At 40.6% G+C, this 21,463-nt stretch overlaps 1 protein-coding gene across 1 annotated transcript; it reads left to right on the top strand.

Annotated features, from left to right (window-relative positions):
- Positions 1-15,350: 15,350 nt before the first annotated feature.
- LOC307269152 (Fc receptor-like B) lies at positions 15,351-18,222 on the top strand. The gene is made up of 6 exons (XM_080051998.1): positions 15,351-15,441; positions 15,869-15,904; positions 16,805-17,068; positions 17,427-17,672; positions 17,744-17,920; positions 18,101-18,222. The coding sequence occupies exons 1-6, from the start codon at positions 15,411-15,413 to the stop codon at positions 18,211-18,213; spliced, it is 867 nt and encodes a 288-aa protein (XP_079908124.1). The 5' UTR covers positions 15,351-15,410; the 3' UTR covers positions 18,214-18,222.
- The last annotated feature ends 3,241 nt before the right edge of the window (positions 18,223-21,463 follow it).

The following is a 21,463-nucleotide window of genomic DNA, read 5'->3' on the forward strand; positions in this document are numbered from 1 at the left end:
TGAACAGTATTGGGATGCACAATGAGATGTGTCCGTTGTCGTACGATTTTCTCTCTGAATGGACTCCAGTCTGAAATACTTTGAAACCAAAAAAGTGTCTGATAAATGGAGACAAAAATTAGTTCCTCTCCACTTCAGGGCTCCAACATGTCAACTGCTTCTTTTGAACCAATCCAAAGTAAAGTTATACACCGTGTGACTGTGGAGCTGTGTTGAATATATAAACATGTTAAAGCCAAAGGAATGTGGAGCCACTTGGTAGCTCAACCAGTAGAGTGCATGTTTCAAGCTGGGGAACAATAGTTTTTCCAAGGGGGGGGGGGAGGAGAAAGAGGGGGAAGAAGGGGGAAGAGGAAAAAGAGAGAAAAAGAGGAAAAAAATTAAAAATTGAGGGAAAATGAAGTGAGTTTGTGTGAATTATATACCTCAAAACGTACAAAACAGTTGTCATATCACTTAATAATTCATACAAATAAGACATCACTCATTGTGAGTGGAATTAGAATTGTAGGCCTATTTCTTATGAACAAGAAATAAGAAAAAATTGCAAGAGTTGAAGGAAGGAGTCAAGCCGATCACTTCATTTGGCTGCACACCTCTGTGGCCGTTTATTCACATCTCACAAACATTTTCCAGCACACGTCATAAAGCCACCTTTTAACTACACATGGTGCCCCGTCTCTCCTGTTACCATACACCCTCTTAAAAGGAAGCAAAACATTTCATTCTATTCATCTATATAAATACATTTCAGTGAATTATGTCCATTTAGCGTCCGTCACAAAAGGAAGTCATATTTACAATCAAAACCTAATCAAAATACAAGCAACAGGATACACAATTAATAAAATGAGGAAGGGAGACTCAGGTATATAAACAAATAAGTAAGATAAATTAATATAAAATAAATTAATAAAAAAAAAAAACAATGAAAAGGATGCCTCTTCATATTTCAATGATTGATCACACCTTAACCACAAAGGGAGATAAAAGCAACCGTCTTTAACTTTCAAAAATAACTTATCTGTCGCACATGTCAGTAAAGCATCTTGACGTAGAGGCACAGCAGTCATCAACAACCTGTCACGCTGTCCATACCTTGTGCAGTACAGTCATCCACAGTCTTAAAAAATGAGAAAACTGATACACTATCAGTGACGCAAGCAGCAAATGCATTGTTATTACAACCATTAACAGCTGTCATCATACCTAGGATTCAGGTGGGCAGTGTGATCACTTTCACCATCATCATGTAAATAACTCCTATGTAAATAGAGCTTTATTTAATATCTATTTCATCACAAGCTGTGAACACAAGCTTTGTTCCTCCCACGATTCTGAACTCTATCGGCGGTTTGGAGAAAATAACTTTCACGCTGCGGCTTCAAAAGGAGAAAGGAGAGAAATACTGGGACAACACAAAGACTTTTATAATGTATTTTTCATATGTCAGAATGGACCTGTACTTATTGTGTCTTTTCTATTTTCATATTTGCTATAACTTTTCAATGATTACACTGTAATGTCCTAGCCATCGTTTGTTCAATGTTCATATATAACAAATATGTATAAGCCATGTATGTAATAATTATTTGTAACTTCAAATAAAATACTCCTTAACTTCAAGATGACGTGATGTGCAGTGTCTGTTATGAAGAGTTTAAGATGTGTCTGTGTGAACTGTGACTACATGAACCACCATCACTGTTTAACTGACTCGACATCATTGTAAATGAGGGTCACCCCTCAATTGGTCTCTCGAGGATAAATACAAGTTAAAAAAACTGCAAAGTGTTTCTAAAGGCACAACAGCCTTAAGATTTCAAACATATTTTATCCTATATATTTAGATTCAAAGAACATACAAATAATCAAGACTACATCACAATTGAAATGATTTGAGCCAATAGTTAAAAAAACAGAATGTCCAGTTTTGAAATATGAAGAAACACCAAGAATTGAAAGGTCTGGAAAAATATATTTAAAACAGTGGCCAATGTTCAAATCCAGCCAGGGGCAAAAACATGAAAATGCCTGTTGTCCCTACTCTCCTGACACTACACTGTAGGTCATGTAATTCTCCGATGACAGAAAAATAAGAGCAAATGGAGATTTGTCTGTTGTCGTCCGATTATTTCTCTGAACGGACTCCAGTCTGAAAAACTTTGAAACCAAAACGTTTCTGATAACTGGAGACAAACTTCAGTTCCTCTCCACTTCAGGGCTCAAACATGTCAACAGTGAAAATCCTGGGTTTGCTCCTCGTGCTGATCAGTGCAGCGGGCTACACTTCCTGTGCAGGTATTCTGAAACTCTCAACAGCTCCCTCCCGCCATCTCTCCTCCCCTTCCTGCTTCTTTTGAACCAATCAAAAGTGAACATAGACACGGTGTGACTGTGGAGCTGTGTTGAATATTTAGTCCTGTTAAAGCCTCAGGAATGTGGAGCCACTTGGTAGCTCATGCAGTAGAGTACATGTTTCTGAGACAGTCCTTTTCACCGCGGCCCGGGTTTGAATCCAGCCCAGGGAAAAGCATGAAAATGTCCCTTGCTGTCCCTACTCTGCTCGCACTCCACTGCCAGTCGTCGTGAAAATCTACGACAAAGTCCTGATATTTAAAAACCGTCAGTTGACTGTAAAAATTGAAAGTATTAATGTGAGGTCTGAATAGTGAATATGAACGACATCGACTGCCGGTCCTCGTGGAAATCTCCGGTGACAGTAAAACACAGGACTTGAGTTTGAAACCGAAAAAGTGTCTGATAACTGGAGACGGAGAATTCGGTTGCATTTCACTTCTGAACTCAAATATGTCAACGGTGAAAATCCTGGGTTTGCTCCTCGTGCTGATCAGCGCATCGACCTGTTCAGATCCTGAGGAGGTAACAGGGAGGCCCGGACAGGACGTGGTTCTTCAGTGTCGGGCTCCTAGTGGCGCTAATGTCATACAAGTAGAGTGCAGCAAAACCGAACTGATGTCAGACAAATGTGTCTACTTCTCCAGGGAAAATCGCTCGTATGAAAACTACCAGCATCCATCTTACCAAGGTCGAGTGAAGCTGAGGGATCCACAGATGAAAGACGGAGACGTTTCTGTCATTCTGGAAAATGTCTCGACCAACGACACTGGAACATACAAGTGTGTAGTTACAGTGGAAACCAACACAGGACTCGGAGAGAGAAACCGTTCTGAACTAATCAGCAACTTCCACCTGAACGTCAAGGAGGCAGGCGACAAGGAGGCAGGACACAAAGAGGCAGGAGACAAGGAGGCAGGAGACAAGGAGGCAGGAGACAAGGAGGGAGGAGACATGGATGCAGGAGACAAGGAGGGAGGAGACAAGGAGGCAGGAGACAAGGAAGGAGAACACACCCATAAACATATTGGAGTGGCAGCAGCAATAGTTGTTGTTGTTGTTGGGCTGATTGTTATAGGTTTCCTTGTCTGTAAACGTAAAAGATCTATGAAGAAGAATTCGGATGCAATCGTCTGAAACTATCACCATTGTGATCACTTTCACCATCATCATGTAAATAACTCCTGTGTAAATGAAGCTTTATTTATTGTCTATTTCATCACAAGCTGGGAACACAAGCTTTGTTCCTCCCACCATTCTGAACTCTATCGGCGGTTTGGAGAAAATAACTTTCACGCTGCGGCTTCAAAAGGAGAAAGGAGAGAAATACTGGGACAACACAAAGACTTTTATAATTTATTTTTCATATGTCAGAATGGACCTGTACTTATTGTGTCTTTTCTATTTTCATATTTGCTATAACTTTTCAATGATTACACTGTGATGTCCTAGCCATTGTTTGTTCAATGTTCATATATAACAAATTAAGTATAAGACATGTATGTAATAATTATTTGTAACTTCAAATAAAATACTCCTTAACTTCAAGATGATGTGATGTGCAGTGCCTGTTATGAAGGGTTTAAGAAGTGTCTGTGTGAACTGTGACTACATGAACCAACATCACTGTTTAATTGCAAAGTGTTTCCAAAGGCACAACAGCCTTAAGATTTCAAACATATTTTATCCTATATATTTAGATTCAAAGAACATACAAATAATCAAGACTTCATCACACGTGAAATGATTTGAGCCAATAGTTAAAAAAAAAATTTAAAATGTCCAGTTTCGAAATATGAAGAAACACCAATAATTGAAAGGTCTGGAAAAATATATTTAAAACAGTGGCCCGTGTTCAAATCCAGCCAGGGGCAAAAACATGAAAATGCCTGTTGTCCCTACTCTCCTGACACTACACTGTAGGTCATGTAATTCTCCGATGACAGAAAAATAAGAGCAAATGGAGATTTGTCTGTTGTCGTCCGATTATTTCTCTGAACTGACTCCAGTCTGAAACACTTTGAAACCAAAAAGTTTCTGATAACTGGAGACAAAATTCAGTTCCTCTCCACTTCAGGGCTCAAACATGTCCAAGGTGAAAATCCTGGGTTTGTTTCTCGTGCTGATCAGTGCAGCGGACTACACTTCCTGTGCAGGTATTCTGAAACTCTCAACGGCTCCCTCCCGCCCTCTGTCCTCCCCTTCCTGCTTCTTTTGAACCAATCAAAAGTGAACGTAGACACGGTGTGACTGTGGAGCTGTGTTGAATATTTACTCCTGTTAAAGCCTCGCAAATGTGGAGCCACTTGGTAGCTCACCCAGTAGAGTGCATGTTTCTGAGACAGTCCTTTTCCCCGTGGCCCGGGTTCGAATCCAGCCCGGGGAAAAGCATGAAAATGTCCCTTGCTGTCCCTACTCTGCTCGCACTCCACTGCCAGTCGTCGTGAAAATCTACGACAAAGTCCTGATATTTAAAAACCGTCAGTTGACTGTAAAAATTGAAAGTATTAATGTGAGGTCTGAATAGTGAATATGAACGACATCGACTGCCGGTCCTCGTGGAAATCTCCGGTGACAGTAAAACACAGGACTTGAGTTTGAAACCGAAAAAGTGTCTGATAACTGGAGACGGAGAATTCGGTTGCATTTCACTTCTGAACTCAAATATGTCAACGGTGAAAATCCTGGGTTTTCTCCTCGTGCTGATCAGCACAGCGACCTGTTCAGATCCTGAGGAGGTAACAGGGAGGCCCGGACAGGACGTGGTTCTTCAGTGTCGGGCTCCTAGTGGCGCTAATGTCATACAAGTAGAGTGCAGCAAAACCGAACTGATGTCAGACAAATGTGTCTACTTCTCCAGGGAAAATCGCTCGTATGAAAACTACCAGCATCCATCTTTCCAAGGTCGAGTGAAGCTGAGGGATCCACAGATGAAAGACGGAGACGTTTCTGTCATTCTGGAAAATGTCTCGACCAACGACACTGGAACATACAAGTGTGTAGTTACAGAGGAAACCAACACAGGACTCGGTGAGAGAAACCGTTCTGAACTAATCAGCAACTTCCACCTGAACGTCAAGGAGGCACGAGACAAGGACGGAGGAGACAAGGAAGGAGAACACACCCATAAACATATTGGAGTGGCAGCAGCAGTAGCTGTTGTTGGGCTGATCGTTACAGGTTTCGTTGTTTGGAAATGTGTAAGATCTATGAAGAATAATTCAGATGCAATCGTCTGAAACTATCACCACTGTGATCACTTTCACCATCATCATGTAAATAACTCCTGTGTGAATAGAGCTTTATTTAATATCTATTTCATCACAAGCTGTGAACACAAGCTTTGTTCCTCCCACCATTCTGAACTCTATCGGCGGTTTGGAGAAAATAACTTTCACGTCGCGGCTCCAAAAGGAGAAAGGAGAGAAATACTGGGACAACACAAAGACTTTTATAATGTATTTTTCATATGTCAGAATGGACCTGTACTTATTGTGTCTTTTCTATTTTCATATTTGCTATAACTTTTCAATGATTACACTGTAATGTCCTAGCCATCGTTTGTATAATGTTCATGTATAACAAAAATTAGAAATAAGATATGTATGTAATAATTATTTGTGACTTCAAATAAAATACTCCTTAACTTCAAGATGACGTGATGTGCAGTGTCTGTTATGAAGGGTTTAAGATGCGTCTGTGTGAAATGTGACTACATGAACCACCATCACTGTTTAATTGCAAAGTGTTTACAAAGGCACTCTCCACTCCTCCCTCTAGCCTCCCCTTCCTGCTTCTTTTGAACCAATCAAAAGTGAACGTAGACACGGTGTGACTGTGGAGCTGTGTTGAATATTTAGTCCTGTTAAAGCCTCAGGAATGTGGAGCCACTCGGTAGCTCACCCAGTAGAGTGCCTGTTTCTGAGACAGTCCTTTTTCCCGCGGCCCGGGTTCGAATCCAGCCCGGGGAAAAGCATGAAAATGTCCGTTGCTGTCCCTACACTGCTCGCACTCCACTGCCAGTCGTCGTGAAAATCTCCGACAAAGTCCTGATATTTAAAAATCATCAGTTGACTGTTAAAATTGAAAATATTAATGTGTGGTCTGAAGAGTGAATATGAACCACTACTGCATGTAAAATCCTTCTCTCCTCGACATTGACTGCCGGTCCTCGTGCAAATCTCCGGTGACAGTAAAACACAGGACTTGAGTTTGAAACCAAAAAAGTGTCCGATGACTGGAGACGGAGAATTGGGTTCAAATCCAGCTCGGGGAAAAGCATGAAAATACCCGTTGATGTCCCTACTCTCCTAGCACTACACTGCCAGTTTGCGTGAAAATCTCCGACAGACTTCAGTCTGAAACTGTGACAATCTGAAAAAGTCTCAGATATTTAAAAACCCTCAGTTGACTGTTAAAATTAAGAATATTAATGTGTGGTCTGAAGAATGAATATGAACCACTACATGTAAAATCCTTCTCTCCTCGACATTGACTGCCGGTCTTCGTGCAAATCTCCGGTGACAGTAAAACACAGGACTCGAGTTTGACACCAAAAAAAGTGTATATTAAAAACAAACATGTCAACGGTGAAAATCCTGGGTTTGCTCCTCGTGCTGATCAGCGCTGCGACCTGTTCAGATCCTGAGGAGGTAACAGGGAGGCCCGGTCAGGACGTGGTTCTTCAGTGTCGGGCTCCTAGTGGCGCTAAGATCATACTAGTACAGTGCAGGAAACCCGAACTGAAGTCAGACAAATACGTCTACTTCTACAGAGACAATCTGTCGAAGGAAAACTACCAGCATCCATCTTACCAAGGTCGAGTGAAGCTGAGGGATCCAGAGATGAAAGACGGAGACGTTTCTGTCATTCTGGAAAATGTCTCGACCAACGACACTGGGACATACAAGTGTGGAGTAACAGTGGAAACCAACACAGGACTCGGAGAGAGAAACCGTCCTGAACTAATCAGCAGCTTCCACCTGAACGTCAAGGAGGCAGGAGACAAGGACGGAGGAGACAAGGAAGGAGAACACACCCATAAACATATTGGAGTGGCAGCAGCAGTAGCTGTTGTTGGGCTGATCGTTACAGGTTTCGTTGTTTGGAAATGTGTAAGATCTATGAAGAATAATTCAGATGCAATCGTCTGAAACTATCACCACTGTGATCACTTTCACCATCATCATGTAAATAACTCCTGTGTGAATAGAGCTTTATTTAATATCTATTTCAGCTGTGAACACAAGCTTTGTTCCTCCCACCATTCTGAACTCTATCGGCGGTTTGGAGAAAATAACTTTCACGTCGCGGCTCCAAAAGGAGAAAGGAGAGAAATACTGGGACAACACAAAGACTTTTATAATGTATTTTTCATATGTCAGAATGGACCTGTACTTATTGTGTCTTTTCTATTTTCATATTTGCTATAACTTTTCAATGATTACACTGTAATGTCCTAGCCATCGTTTGTATAATGTTCATGTATAACAAAAATTAGAAATAAGATATGTATGTAATAATTATTTGTGACTTCAAATAAAATACTCCTTAACTTCAAGATGACGTGATGTGCAGTGTCTGTTATGAAGGGTTTAAGATGCGTCTGTGTGAAATGTGACTACATGAACCACCATCACTGTTTAATTGCAAAGTGTTTACAAAGGCACTCTCCACTCCTCCCTCTAGCCTCCCCTTCCTGCTTCTTTTGAACCAATCAAAAGTGAACGTAGACACGGTGTGACTGTGGAGCTGTGTTGAATATTTAGTCCTGTTAAAGCCTCAGGAATGTGGAGCCACTCGGTAGCTCACCCAGTAGAGTGCCTGTTTCTGAGACAGTCCTTTTCCCCGCGGCCCGGGTTCGAATCCAGCCCGGGGAAAAGCATGAAAATGTCCGTTGCTGTCCCTACACTGCTCGCACTCCACTGCCAGTCGTCGTGAAAATCTCCGACAAAGTCCTGATATTTAAAAACCATCAGTTGACTGTTAAAATTGAAAATATTAATGTGTGGTCTGAAGAGTGAATATGAACCACTACTCCATGTAAAATCCTTCTCTCCTCGACATCGACTGCCGGTCCTCGTGCAAATCTCCGGTGACAGTAAAACACAGGACTCGAGTTTGAAACCAAAAAAGTGTATGATAACTGGAGACGGAAAATTGGGTTAAAATCCAGCTCGGGGAAAAGCATGAAAATACCTGTTGATGTCCCTACTCTCCTCGCACTACACTGCCAGTTTGCGTGAAAATCTCCGACAGACTTCAGTCTGAAACTGTGACAATCTGAAAAAGTCTCCGATATTTAAAAACCATCCGTTGACTGTTATAATTTAAAATATTAATGTGTGGTCTGACGAGTGAATATGAACCACTACATGTAAAATCCATCTCTCCTCGACATCGACTGCCGGTCCTCGTGGAAATCTCCGGTGATAGTAAAACACAGGACTCGAGTTTGACACCAAAAAAAGTGTATATTAAAAACAAACATGTCAACGGTGAAAATCCTGGGTTTGCTCCTCGTGCTGATCAGCGCTGCGACCTGTTCAGATCCTGAGGAGGTAACAGGGAGGCCCGGTCAGGACGTGGTTCTTCAGTGTCGGGCTCCTAGTGGCGCTAAGATCATACTAGTACAGTGCAGGAAACCCGAACTGAAGTCAGACAAATACGTCTACTTCTACAGAGACAATCTGTCGAAGGAAAACTACCAGCATCCATCTTACCAAGGTCGAGTGAAGCTGAGGGATCCAGAGATGAAAGACGGAGACGTTTCTGTCATTCTGGAAAATGTCTCGACCAACGACACTGGGACATACAAGTGTGGAGTAACAGTGGAAACCAACACAGGACTCGGAGAGAGAAACCGTCCTGAACTAATCAGCAGCTTCCACCTGAACGTCAAGGAGGCAGGAGACAAGGACGGAGGAGACAAGGAAGGAGAACACACCCATAAACATATTGGAGTGGCAGCAGCAGTAGCTGTTGTTGGGCTGATCGTTACAGGTTTCGTTGTTTGGAAATGTGTAAGATCTATGAAGAATAATTCAGATGCAATCGTCTGAAACTATCACCACTGTGATCACTTTCACCATCATCATGTAAATAACTCCTGTGTGAATAGAGCTTTATTTAATATCTATTTCATCACAAGCTGTGAACACAAGCTTTGTTCCTCTCACCATTCTGAACTCTATCGGCGGTTTGGAGAAAATAACTTTCACGTCGCGGCTCCAAAAGGAGAAAGGAGAGAAATACTGGGACAACACAAAGACTTTTATAATGTATTTTTCATATGTCAGAATGGACCTGTACTTATTGTGTCTTTTCTATTTTCATATTTGCTATAACTTTTCAATGATTACACTGTAATGTCCTAGCCATCGTTTGTATAATGTTCATGTATAACAAAAATTAGAAATAAGATATGTATGTAATAATTATTTGTGACTTCAAATAAAATACTCCTTAACTTCAAGATGACGTGATGTGCAGTGTCTGTTATGAAGGGTTTAAGATGCGTCTGTGTGAAATGTGACTACATGAACCACCATCACTGTTTAATTGCAAAGTGTTTACAAAGGCACTCTCCACTCCTCCCTCTAGCCTCCCCTTCCTGCTTCTTTTGAACCAATCAAAAGTGAACGTAGACACGGTGTGACTGTGGAGCTGTGTTGAATATTTAGTCCTGTTAAAGCCTCAGGAATGTGGAGCCACTCGGTAGCTCACCCAGTAGAGTGCCTGTTTCTGAGACAGTCCTTTTCCCCGCAGCCCGGGTTTGAATCCAGCCCGGGGAAAAGCATGAAAATGTCCGTTGCTGTCCCTACACTGCTTGCACTCCACTGCCAGTCGTCGTGAAAATCTCCGACAAAGTCCTGATATTTAAAAACCATCAGTTGACTGTTAAAATTGAAAATATTAATGTGTGGTCTGAAGAGTGAATATGAACCACTACTGCATGTAAAATCCTTCTCTCCTCGACATTGACTGCCGGTCCTCGTGCAAATCTCCGGTGACAGTAAAACACAGGACTTGAGTTTGAAACCAAAAAAGTGTCCGATGACTGGAGACGGAGAATTGGGTTCAAATCCAGCTCGGGGAAAAGCATGAAAATACCCGTTGATGTCCCTACTCTCCTAGCACTACACTGCCAGTTTGCGTGAAAATCTCCGACAGACTTCAGTCTGAAACTGTGACAATCTGAAAAAGTCTCAGATATTTAAAAACCCTCAGTTGACTGTTAAAATTAAGAATATTAATGTGTGGTCTGAAGAATGAATATGAACCACTACATGTAAAATCCTTCTCTCCTCGACATTGACTGCCGGTCTTCGTGCAAATCTCCGGTGACAGTAAAACACAGGACTCGAGTTTGACACCAAAAAAAGTGTATATTAAAAACAAACATGTCAACGGTGAAAATCCTGGGTTTGCTCCTCGTGCTGATCAGCACTGCGACCTGTTCAGATCCTGAGGAGGTAACAGGGAGGCCCGGTCAGGACGTGGTTCTTCAGTGTCGGGCTCCTAGTGGCGCTAAGATCATACTAGTACAGTGCAGGAAACCCGAACTGAAGTCAGACAAATACGTCTACTTCTACAGAGACAATCTGTCGAAGGAAAACTACCAGCATCCATCTTACCAAGGTCGAGTGAAGCTGAGGGATCCAGAGATGAAAGACGGAGACGTTTCTGTCATTCTGGAAAATGTCTCGACCAACGACACTGGGACATACAAGTGTGGAGTAACAGTGGAAACCAACACAGGACTCGGAGAGAGAAACCGTCCTGAACTAATCAGCAGCTTCCACCTGAACGTCAAGGAGGCAGGAGACAAGGACGGAGGAGACAAGGAAGGAGAACACACCCATAAACATATTGGAGTGGCAGCAGCAGTAGCTGTTGTTGGGCTGATCGTTACAGGTTTCGTTGTTTGGAAATGTGTAAGATCTATGAAGAATAATTCAGATGCAATCGTCTGAAACTATCACCACTGTGATCACTTTCACCATCATCATGTAAATAACTCCTGTGTGAATAGAGCTTTATTTAATATCTATTTCATCACAAGCTGTGAACACAAGCTTTGTTCCTCCCACCATTCTGAACTCTATCGGCGGTTTGGAGAAAATAACTTTCACGTCGCGGCTCCAAAAGGAGAAAGGAGAGAAATACTGGGACAACACAAAGACTTTTATAATGTATTTTTCATATGTCAGAATGGACCTGTACTTATTGTGTCTTTTCTATTTTCATATTTGCTATAACTTTTCAATGATTACACTGTAATGTCCTAGCCATCGTTTGTTCAATGTTCATATATAACAAATTAAGTATAAGCCATGTATGTAATAATTATTTGTAACTTCAAATAAAATACTCCTTAACTTCAAGATGACGTGATGTGCAGTGTCTGTTATGAAGGGTTTAAGATGTGTCTGTGTGAACTGTGACTATATGAACCACCATCACTGTTTAACTGCAAAGTGTTTCCAAAGGCACAACAGCCTTAAGATTTCAAACATATTTTATCATATATATTTAGATTCAAAGAACATACAAATAATCAAGACTACATCACAATTAAAATGATTTGATCCAAGAGTTGACAAACTGAAAAAAAGTCTAGTTTTCTAAATAATAACAAACGACAAGAAAGGTCTGGAAAAATATATTTAAAAGGCTGCGAATACACATTAAGACTGAACCAACAACTAAAGACACAAGGCCTGCAAGCCGACCAAAAAGGAACCAAAAAACGTCCGACCAGTTAACAACACCGTTAACCCTCAAAGGAAGAAGAACCGCCATGCTAAGTGCAGCAACCACAGGACTCAACCTGAGAAGCTCTGCACAACCTTCAACAGAACCTTCCCCAGCAACTCTCCCTCTTTTTGCTACCGGATATTCAAAAGGAAAACTGGGAAAGCATTGCCCACTGGGCAGAGAAACTAATTAGCTTTAACACAGCACATAGCTTAGTTTAAGATTATTTTACCTGAAATGTACTTTTACTGATCTGGGGCCGTATTCACAAAACATTTTAAGGCTAAGAGTAGGTCCTAACGTGCTGATTTAGGAGTAACTCTCAAAAATAAGGGGCGTTTCACTCCTAATTTTAGGACTCCTAACTTTTTAAGATAAGTTTAATTCACAAAGCATTTTAGCGCTAAAACTAGCTCCTAAATCTATGAAAAGCTAAGAGTCCTCGAGAGGACTCCTAAGTCACTAAGAGTAATTCACAGACAACCATTTGATGGCATTTTGGAGAGATTTAATGATAGTGAGCTTAACAAAAGGTACCTTTAATAACTGTGAGGGTTTAATGATCTTAGTGAAGTTATATTTAGAAAGTAGGCTATAGACACATTTATATGTATTATATTCATATAATTCATATATATATTTATTAAGTTCCTTTTCCTGCAGTTGCTTTGGGTTTACGATGCGCTGAAAGTTACTGTTGGTGTCACGTTTGGGTTTCATTTCGTACTAGAGTAGGCCTATAGCCTATGTGGCGCTTCGCAGCATCTCCTCCGTTCCACAGGTCCGCTGTCTGTATAGGTGCGCGTCTCGCCTTTTTCCTTCCGCATGCACTTTACGATTTCGCCGGCTGTTGTTTCCAAATTGTGAATTTCCTGGTTTGTCGCTGTCTGACTATTGCTGCATAGTCGCCGTTGAGAGAAATACAGTGAGAGTGCATGGCGTGCAGCTGTTCAATGAGGATATTTGTCCCGATTCAAATCATTGTAAAATGTAAAATGAATAGACCTATGTGGCGCTATTGTAGCCTATAGGTTAATAGTGAACGAATGTGTGGGAAACCCTGCAGTATCTTGGTTTCATGTTAAATCAGTGTCACTTGTCATTAATTGTATTAAAAACTCTTAACTTTAATACAGCGACACGATATGGATATCTCCCACAGTGTTTCTATCATAAATTCACTCTTAGCTCTCATTCCCTTTCAGCCAATCACTGTGGGCATAGAAGGTATGAACATGACGTCATCCATAGCAACAGGGTCAACCCCGCCCCCTTATCTTAGCTTAGTAGTCCCTCCCATTCCTTAGTAAAAGTTGGTCTTATCAGCTTTGTGAATAGGTTTTAAGAAATGACTCCTTACTAAGAACTTTTAGTGCTCCTTAGGAGTACTCTTAGCGCTAAGATAAAATGTTTTGTGAATACGGCCCCTGGACTGTTTTATTGTTGTTGCTTTGTAATTGGGTTGTTACCTAACTATTTTGATACCAAACTGACCTCATGAGAGACACAGAGATCCCAGGAGCACAGACAACGATATGGGGACATTAGAACCCAGAGAAACAAACTCACCCCTACACCACAGTAACATATCTTTTGGTTTGATGGCTAGATTATGTTGTAGATTTCTTAATGTGTTTTTGATTAATTTGTGTAAATAAAGAGTTGTGTTCAACTATGTTGGATGTTTTAATGTTGCATGAGAATGCATCTTGCCGTCATCTTCCCGGTAGAACTTTCCTTGACATACTAGCTCTAAATATGGGGATTTGGATATAGTTATTAATTTAATTATTAATTGGACTTCCAAAGTAGTAAGTGCAAATGCCACGACTAAGATGATAAACTATACATTTCCCAGTAAATGGGAAGACCACCTTACACCAAACACTTGAGATTACTAGTAAGACTCGTGATTTCATTCCGAAAGTAAAAAATGTTTTCTAAATAAGAACAAACATCAAGAACTGAAATGTTTGCAACATATGCAAAAATATAGAATATTTAAACCTGGAGGATGTAGAGCTGCTAGGTAGCTGGTTCGACTCCACCCCTGGGCAGAATTAGGAAAATGGCAAATAAAGGTCTGGTAAATCTTAAATGAGTAAATATTCAATTATATTAATCTCATCAATAGTAGTCGTGGATTTATTATGGAACCTTTCAAAGCTACTGTGGCTCAGTTGGTAGAGCGGGTCGGCCGATGATCAAAGGGTTGGAGGTTCGATCCCCGCCCTGCCACCTGTGTCATGGTTGTTGTGTCCTTGGGCAAGACACTTCACCCACCTTGCCTCGTGTGAATGTCGATAGTTAGCCTGCTATCGGTGTGTGAATGGTAACGTGTAAATGGGAACAGGTCTCCCTTGCAAAAGAGTCTTCGGACTCAATGGGATATACCTGTATAAATAAAGGTTAAAAAAAAAAAAAAAAAAAAAGCCAAGGTAAAAAATGGTGTCCAATTCACTCCCATGAAAACACCCAAAAATTATTATCAACCAGATTTTAAATTTCATATGAATAGTTCAAGTACAAATAAGTCAACATGGAATATTCACCTTCCTGCTGTGAGATCATATGAACCACTCCACAATAAACATTGCCATCTGCTGGGCTCAGCTGGTTCTGCATCTTTTAACCAACATGTGTTTCTGTCTGGGATAAAACTGCGCATGTGCAGCTGCTACACAATGCACTTTACACCAAACATGCCTCCTTAAGGCAAGATACTTAACCATAACAATAAAACAGCTGATAATACCTATGTAGCTGTTAAGCTAGTAGTCACCTATAAAAATAATAAGCAAGTCTAAAATAGTGAGTTTTTAAAAGAGACTTCAAATAAGTAGTGTTGATATGACATTAGCGGATCCCATCTCGAGGTCAGCGATGTGGGAGGGTGTTGAGTGTTTGGGACAGTATTTATCAATCTAAATTGCTCAAAAGTATAGATGTATTAGTCTGTATGTGCCTGAGGCTCAGGAGGACAACTAGATCAACAACATAATACGATCCCATTTGGAGACGTGGAACCATCCTAACTGGAGGTTGCTTATGTTGAGAGGCAAAGTAGTATTAAATCTTAATTGCCCAAAGGTATAAACTTGTCCCTTATTTAGTTCATTTTAAGGTGTGATGTTATTTGTGTGTCACTATATAATGTGGTAACGCAATAAGCAGAAAGCCTATTTCCTGCAAACTGCATGAGAAAAACCACAACATTGACACTGACACACAAACAGGAAGGAGGTAGGTTTTAGTTGGTGAGATGTGCAGGTCTCTGATCACAAAGATCTAAAATGGAGAAACGTGTGTTACAATGGCTGCAAGGTGAGTAAAACACTATTAATGTGTTTGTGTGTTCGTCTCCACATTTCGTCAAAGATTAGGTCAAAAGCACTTTTGGTGTTTTGGTTGAGATAAAGTGAATAACATGCAACAGCGTCAAGAAGTATACAAGATTTAGTTAAGAGAATACATTCATTGATCTGTTTGGTAATGGTGCAGCATAGAAAACAAAATAAAACATTCCAATTAATTGTATTTGATTTTTCACAATATCTCATGCCTTTACCTTGACTGACAAAAACACCTTTGCTAGAAATATGTTTCAGTCGAAGTAGTTGCCATTTGTTTTACCTTGAAACATCGGCAATCATTTAGAAATGTGCACTTAAAATAATCAGTCTTTTTTCTGTGCACTAGTACTTCAGTTCAGTAGAAAACACAGATGTCTTGTCTTGTAATTTCTCTTTAGTTCTGACTTCACTGCTGTGCTGCTCCACAAACCAAGGTAAATAAATATCCTCTATGACGGCTGCATAGTTATTTACTTCACACAGTGGATTACGTTTCCGAAATCTTACTAGATGTCAGATTTTTGTTCAGTAGGTCATACCTTAAATGATAGTAAGTAAGTAAGTAAGTAAACTTTATTTATAGAGCGCCCTTCGCAGACCAGGGTCACAAAGCGCTTCACAATGGGAAGCAACAACAGATTAAAATTGTACATACATTCAAAAGGCCAAAACAATACAGTGATAAACATAGCAGCCCCAAGAACAAATTAGGCAAAAGCCTGTACAAATAAATAGGTTTTTAGTTGACGTTTGAAAGCAATACAATAGGTTCCTTTTATTCATTTGTGCTAAACATTATACCTCAAATCAATGTCTCACTTCCTATTGGGGCTAACCACAATGCTGTGCTGCTTAGTTAGAACTAACACAGACCACAGAGTGGATGTTGAATTCAAACCCCATCCTCATACAAACGTTTTAAGAAATGATCCAAACATTTTCTCAAGACGCGTAACTGTAAAAACAATTTAACTGTCCCAGCAGCTTTTTGAAGAAAAGTTTGTTTCTCTGAGCTATGTGAACGAGCTTATGCAGTGTTTTTAGCATCCACAGTTTAGTTGACCATATCCATGAAAGGTAGGACCAAGTTTTTGTTTTGCAAGTCCTGAGTCCTGGATTTGGTCCTAAAGCCTTTTCACCTAGTGTAATTCGAGCTTTGAAACCTGAAATGTACAAAATGCAGTAACCACGGTGAATTGATGTTAGCAGAAGGAAATTATCTTTGGAATCATGATTAAGTTCACATACCTAGGAGGTTTGTAAAACATTGATGTGGATCTTTTACTATGAAACCCAACTGGTCAATTTGCTGAAATATATATAATTTCCTGCAGCTCTTTTCACTGTGAGTCCCAGCAGCTCTCAGATGTTTAAAGGAGAATCTGTCTCTCTGAGCTGTGAGGACGAAGACAGCTCTAGTGGATGGATGCTGAGGAGGAACATGAGCATAGAGACCAGGACTGAGTGTGGATCTGACTGGGGAAGATCAGCTGGTTCTTCATGTTACATTGACCCCATCGTCCCATTGGACAGTGGAGTTTACTGGTGTGAGTCCAGAGAGGGAGCGACCAGTAACCCCGTCAACATCACTGTCACTGGTAAGATCAGACTGTGGAGTTAGTGTTGATGAAGCTGAGGGGAAATGGATGAAATGCTGGAGTTTTGTATGAAGAGGCAATTTTGATTCCCTCAAAAGTGGATTTAGCGACTGTGGAGAAGGCTTGATTTCAAAATCAGTGAATATCTCACCAACCATAAAAAAAATAAAAAAATAAAAAACTCAAGTGCTATTTCACAGCCTATGCTCTGCAAACGGGTATATACTAGCTATGGTGGGCCCCTTTATTTACATGCATTTTGTTTACATACCTAAAACTATTTATGAACAAACAATGTAAACAGAATATATGTTGAAGATATGCTTAAATAAATTGACACACCGGCCTCTGTGTTAAGGTGGCCCAGTGATCCTGCAGAGTCCTGTCCTCCCTGTGATGGAGGGAGGTGATGTCACTCTGCTCTGTAAAACAAAGACCCCTCCCTCCAGCCTCCCAGCTGCTTTCTATAAAGATGGCTCCCTCATCAGGACTGAGCCTGCAGGTCACATGACCCTCCGCCATGTTTCCAGGTCTGATGAAGGCCTCTACAAGTGCCACATCAACGGTAGTGGATCGTCTCCAGAAAGCTGGATCTCTGTCAGAGGTGAGGAGGTTTTACTTTGTCTTCAGGACTCATTTCATCCAGATGTTCACCTGACCAGGTTCTCTCCACAGATAAACCTACAACCACAGCCATGCCCCCTACAGCTCCAACCCTTTCCCCAGTAGACCCGCCCCCCGTCTCAGACTCCACTCAGCTGGTGTTAAGACTGCTCTGCCACCTGGTGGTCTTCTGTCCATACTGCATCTCCACCGTCCTCATGGTGTCTTTATATAGAAAGAGGCACACAGGTAACAACCTTACACACATATGTCTATCTATCTATCTATCTATCTATCTATCTATCAATCCATACATCCCCCTTTCTGTCTGTCTGTCTGTCTATCTCACTCTGGTGTAGACGACTGACAATTGTCTCTAACAGAACTCTTCAGGGTTAATGAATTACCCACATTTTTTTCTGACTGTAGGAAATTATATTCCTGTCTCCATGGGAACCGCCCCACCCACCCAGGCTGAGCAGGGATTGGACGATGACTATGATGATGTCATCACTGCTGTCACCACAGAACATCACTTCTGATCTGATCTGTGCGTTTCATGTGTTGTCTTTCTCTAGTGAAGCATCCAAAACCAGATGATTTAGAAAATGCTTTGAGGTTTTACATTTCACCAGATCAAATAAAAACTAAATAATATTTTTGTCTCTGTGTATGTTGTTCCCACGTGATCACGTGGTCAAGTACAGACATAGATAACAAGACAAAAGATGGATCCAAGGTTTGTGTTAAACATTAACATTTTTACTTTGAAAAGTTCCTTAAGTGATTCTAGTTTGTTTTCTTCATCTGTGAGACTCTTATTGTTGAGCATTCCTTTAAAAAAATATCCATGAACTAAGGCACATTTTCTTCTTGATTGAGATGCTATAAATATGGTGCATTCATTTAAGAGCACCTAGAGCTATTGTGGGTAATTTTGTCATATACATTTCAAATGACATGCAATCCATTGCCGAACAGGTTAGGGTTAGAGGAGATTTGCTGATGTGATGTGTTTGGTATCCATCAACCAGCCATTTAAAGAGTCCAGAATATTACTGAGACCTGGGAGTAAACAAGTCCTTTGTTATGCAACAGGTTCTCAAATTGTTTGATCCGTTTGTTTGTGCGCAGAGTTGCCACCAGAGCCAGAATTCATCTACTCTTCACTGAGGTAAACCATCACATCCTCACACCTTCAGACTGGTCATCCGACTGATGTGCAGCTGAACTGTAACTGGTCCCCCACACAGCACAAGCATCGTTAAGAGGCTAAAAACAGCTTTACTAGAGCGACAGGATTATCATCCTACTCTTTTTTGCTTCTAACACTAAGAAACACAGTTACTTTTAAAAGGGCAGGTTAAAAAAAATTGCAGCATTGAAAAAAGTTTTTCTCGCATTCATTAATAGAGCTCATTCTAATTTGCAAATCCACAGTCCCCATCATGTGTGAAAAATAAATTTTACAGTTTAACTGTGTGACAATAAGCCTTCAGTGGGATTATTTATTTAAATCATCTGACTTGAGAACAGATATAGAGTTACATCTCAGACTGCAACAACTTTTTATTATTTCCCTGGCAAGTGGAAGAACAGCTGCACACATACTTCCATGGAAACATCCTTATTATTTTGGATACTGTTTAATAATCAAATCATGGCTCGTGTTTTTGTGCATCTTTAAAATTTTAGACTTTCTTTACTTTATACTGTGCAGCATTAGGATTAAAACAGTTCTATCAGATCTAATATCTTGATTTTGAACAGATTTGTCATTTTGGAGCATTTAGGATCACTTTTCTCTTGTTATAGGCTCCCTCTCTGCTCAAGCCCTTCCCTCTCCTGTGCTGACTGTTTATTCTCAACACAGCTCTGTCACCTGGTGGTCTTTTGTCTATACTGCATCTCCCCATCCACAGTATTTACAGCTCTTGAAAAAATGAAGAGACCAATCCAAATATTCAGTGTCTCTCGTTTTACTATTTATAGGCATACGTTTGATTAGAATGAACATTTTGGTTTTATAAACTACAACAACTGACAACATTTCTACCAAATTCCAATAAATCTTTTGTAATTAAAGGCACTACGAGTAAGATGGCACGTTGGCGTCCCCTTTGGACAAAAGCGGTAGTATTTTTACGACGCCCGCTGTCGCAAATGCTCGTGCCAGGCGCGCGAGTGTGAACTGAGAAGGGCGCAATATAGTGCATGTACGTGTGTTGAAAGTGTGAGGACTCTTTTCGGCTCCGTGAGAGTGGTTTTGACACTGCATCAACTAATGCCAGTCAGTACACACCTGATTGCAATGAGTTGATGCAGCAGCGTCACCTAACTACCCTCTCTCACGGAGCTGTGTCCTCACAGAAAGCGAATGAAAGAGAGACGGCAGTTTGTATGGATCACGATGAGGTAATGTGTTTGTGTTGTTGATGTAAATAATGACTATTTCAGATAATGGTTATCTGATGATGGTGAAGCAAAGCAAACGTTGTGTTAGTACCAACCGCTCATTCATTTAGGAGTAAACACAGTCTAGTTTCGCTCTCGTGAAATTGTATACACGTTGCTTGGCAACGTCCTCGTCCCGCCCGTAGTCACTCTCTCTTTTCGCTTTTCTTCATTGCATTCTCTTTTTTTCTTTGATGGTTCAGCCTCGTTACCAGTCATTGTGACGACAAATAACTGTCTCAAACAAGGCTCCCGCTCCCCTTCCCTCACCTAGAGGGATAGGCTTCTCAAATCACGCTGCAGCGCCACACTGAAATCTGCAACCAATACGGATATGTGACCATAGAGCCTGCACGAGCGAACCGAAAATCGGACTGGGTGTGCGACCAGACCAAAAGCAGTAATAAAAACTATATAAAAACGTCTTTCTTTGCACTGATGGTCCCGTTTGCTGTTAAAGGTAATTTATGATTATCAGAGGAAACATGAGGCTGTTTAAAAGATATTTAAATGTTACTCGTAGCCGCTTTAAGAGCGCCTTCAATAAGTTATGTAGAGATGAAGATTTAAGAAAAATCCAGACTGGTCTCTTAATTTTTTCCGGAGCTGTATGTGCAGACATGGATATATATATATCCTATATCGACACAAGAAGCGCTTTAAAAGTAGGAACGTATAAAGAAACAAGACAACATATGAGAAATGTAAACAGCTCCTACCTCAGTCTGAAGCAGCACCACAGCAAGGAGCAGCAGGATTCACAGCCTCAACAAACAGCAGGAAAAGTCAGTCCACAGCAACTGGCACACACCTCGACGTCGGCTAAGGCTCCTTAGGTCCACGGTCTCCTCCTACTAGTATCTGTTTTGGTCCAGAGCAAAAAGAAATTTGCAGAAAATGTTAAATTACTTATTTTGGTGAACTTAATGAGATACGTTGGCCTACAGAGTGACAGTTGCTGGGGTAGGGTGTAGGGCCCGACCGATATGGATTTTTGGGTGCCGATGCCGATTATTTTCTGAGAAATTACGATAACGATTAAATCGGACGATTATTTTTTTTTTTAAATCCGATAAATATATATTGAAAACATTTACTTTTTTGAACCCTTAAATATATTTATAAATACTTATTACTGTCAATAGGTGTACAGGAACGTTTTATTTATTGAAATATGCATTATCTAAAAAAAAATAAAGTGTTACAAATATGTCTAAAGTGACATGACGCATTTTTAAACTCAGACATTAAGCATTTTATGTAACTGCACCCAACCCTCTGGATCTCCCTTCCTCCAAACATCAGCATCTCAGACTAAATAAACTCATTCAAAAGTCA

The sequence above is a fragment of the Ammodytes marinus genome (assembly GCF_949987685.1).
Source record: "Ammodytes marinus genome assembly, chromosome: 23".
NCBI classification, from domain to species: Eukaryota; Metazoa; Chordata; class Actinopteri; order Uranoscopiformes; family Ammodytidae; genus Ammodytes; species Ammodytes marinus.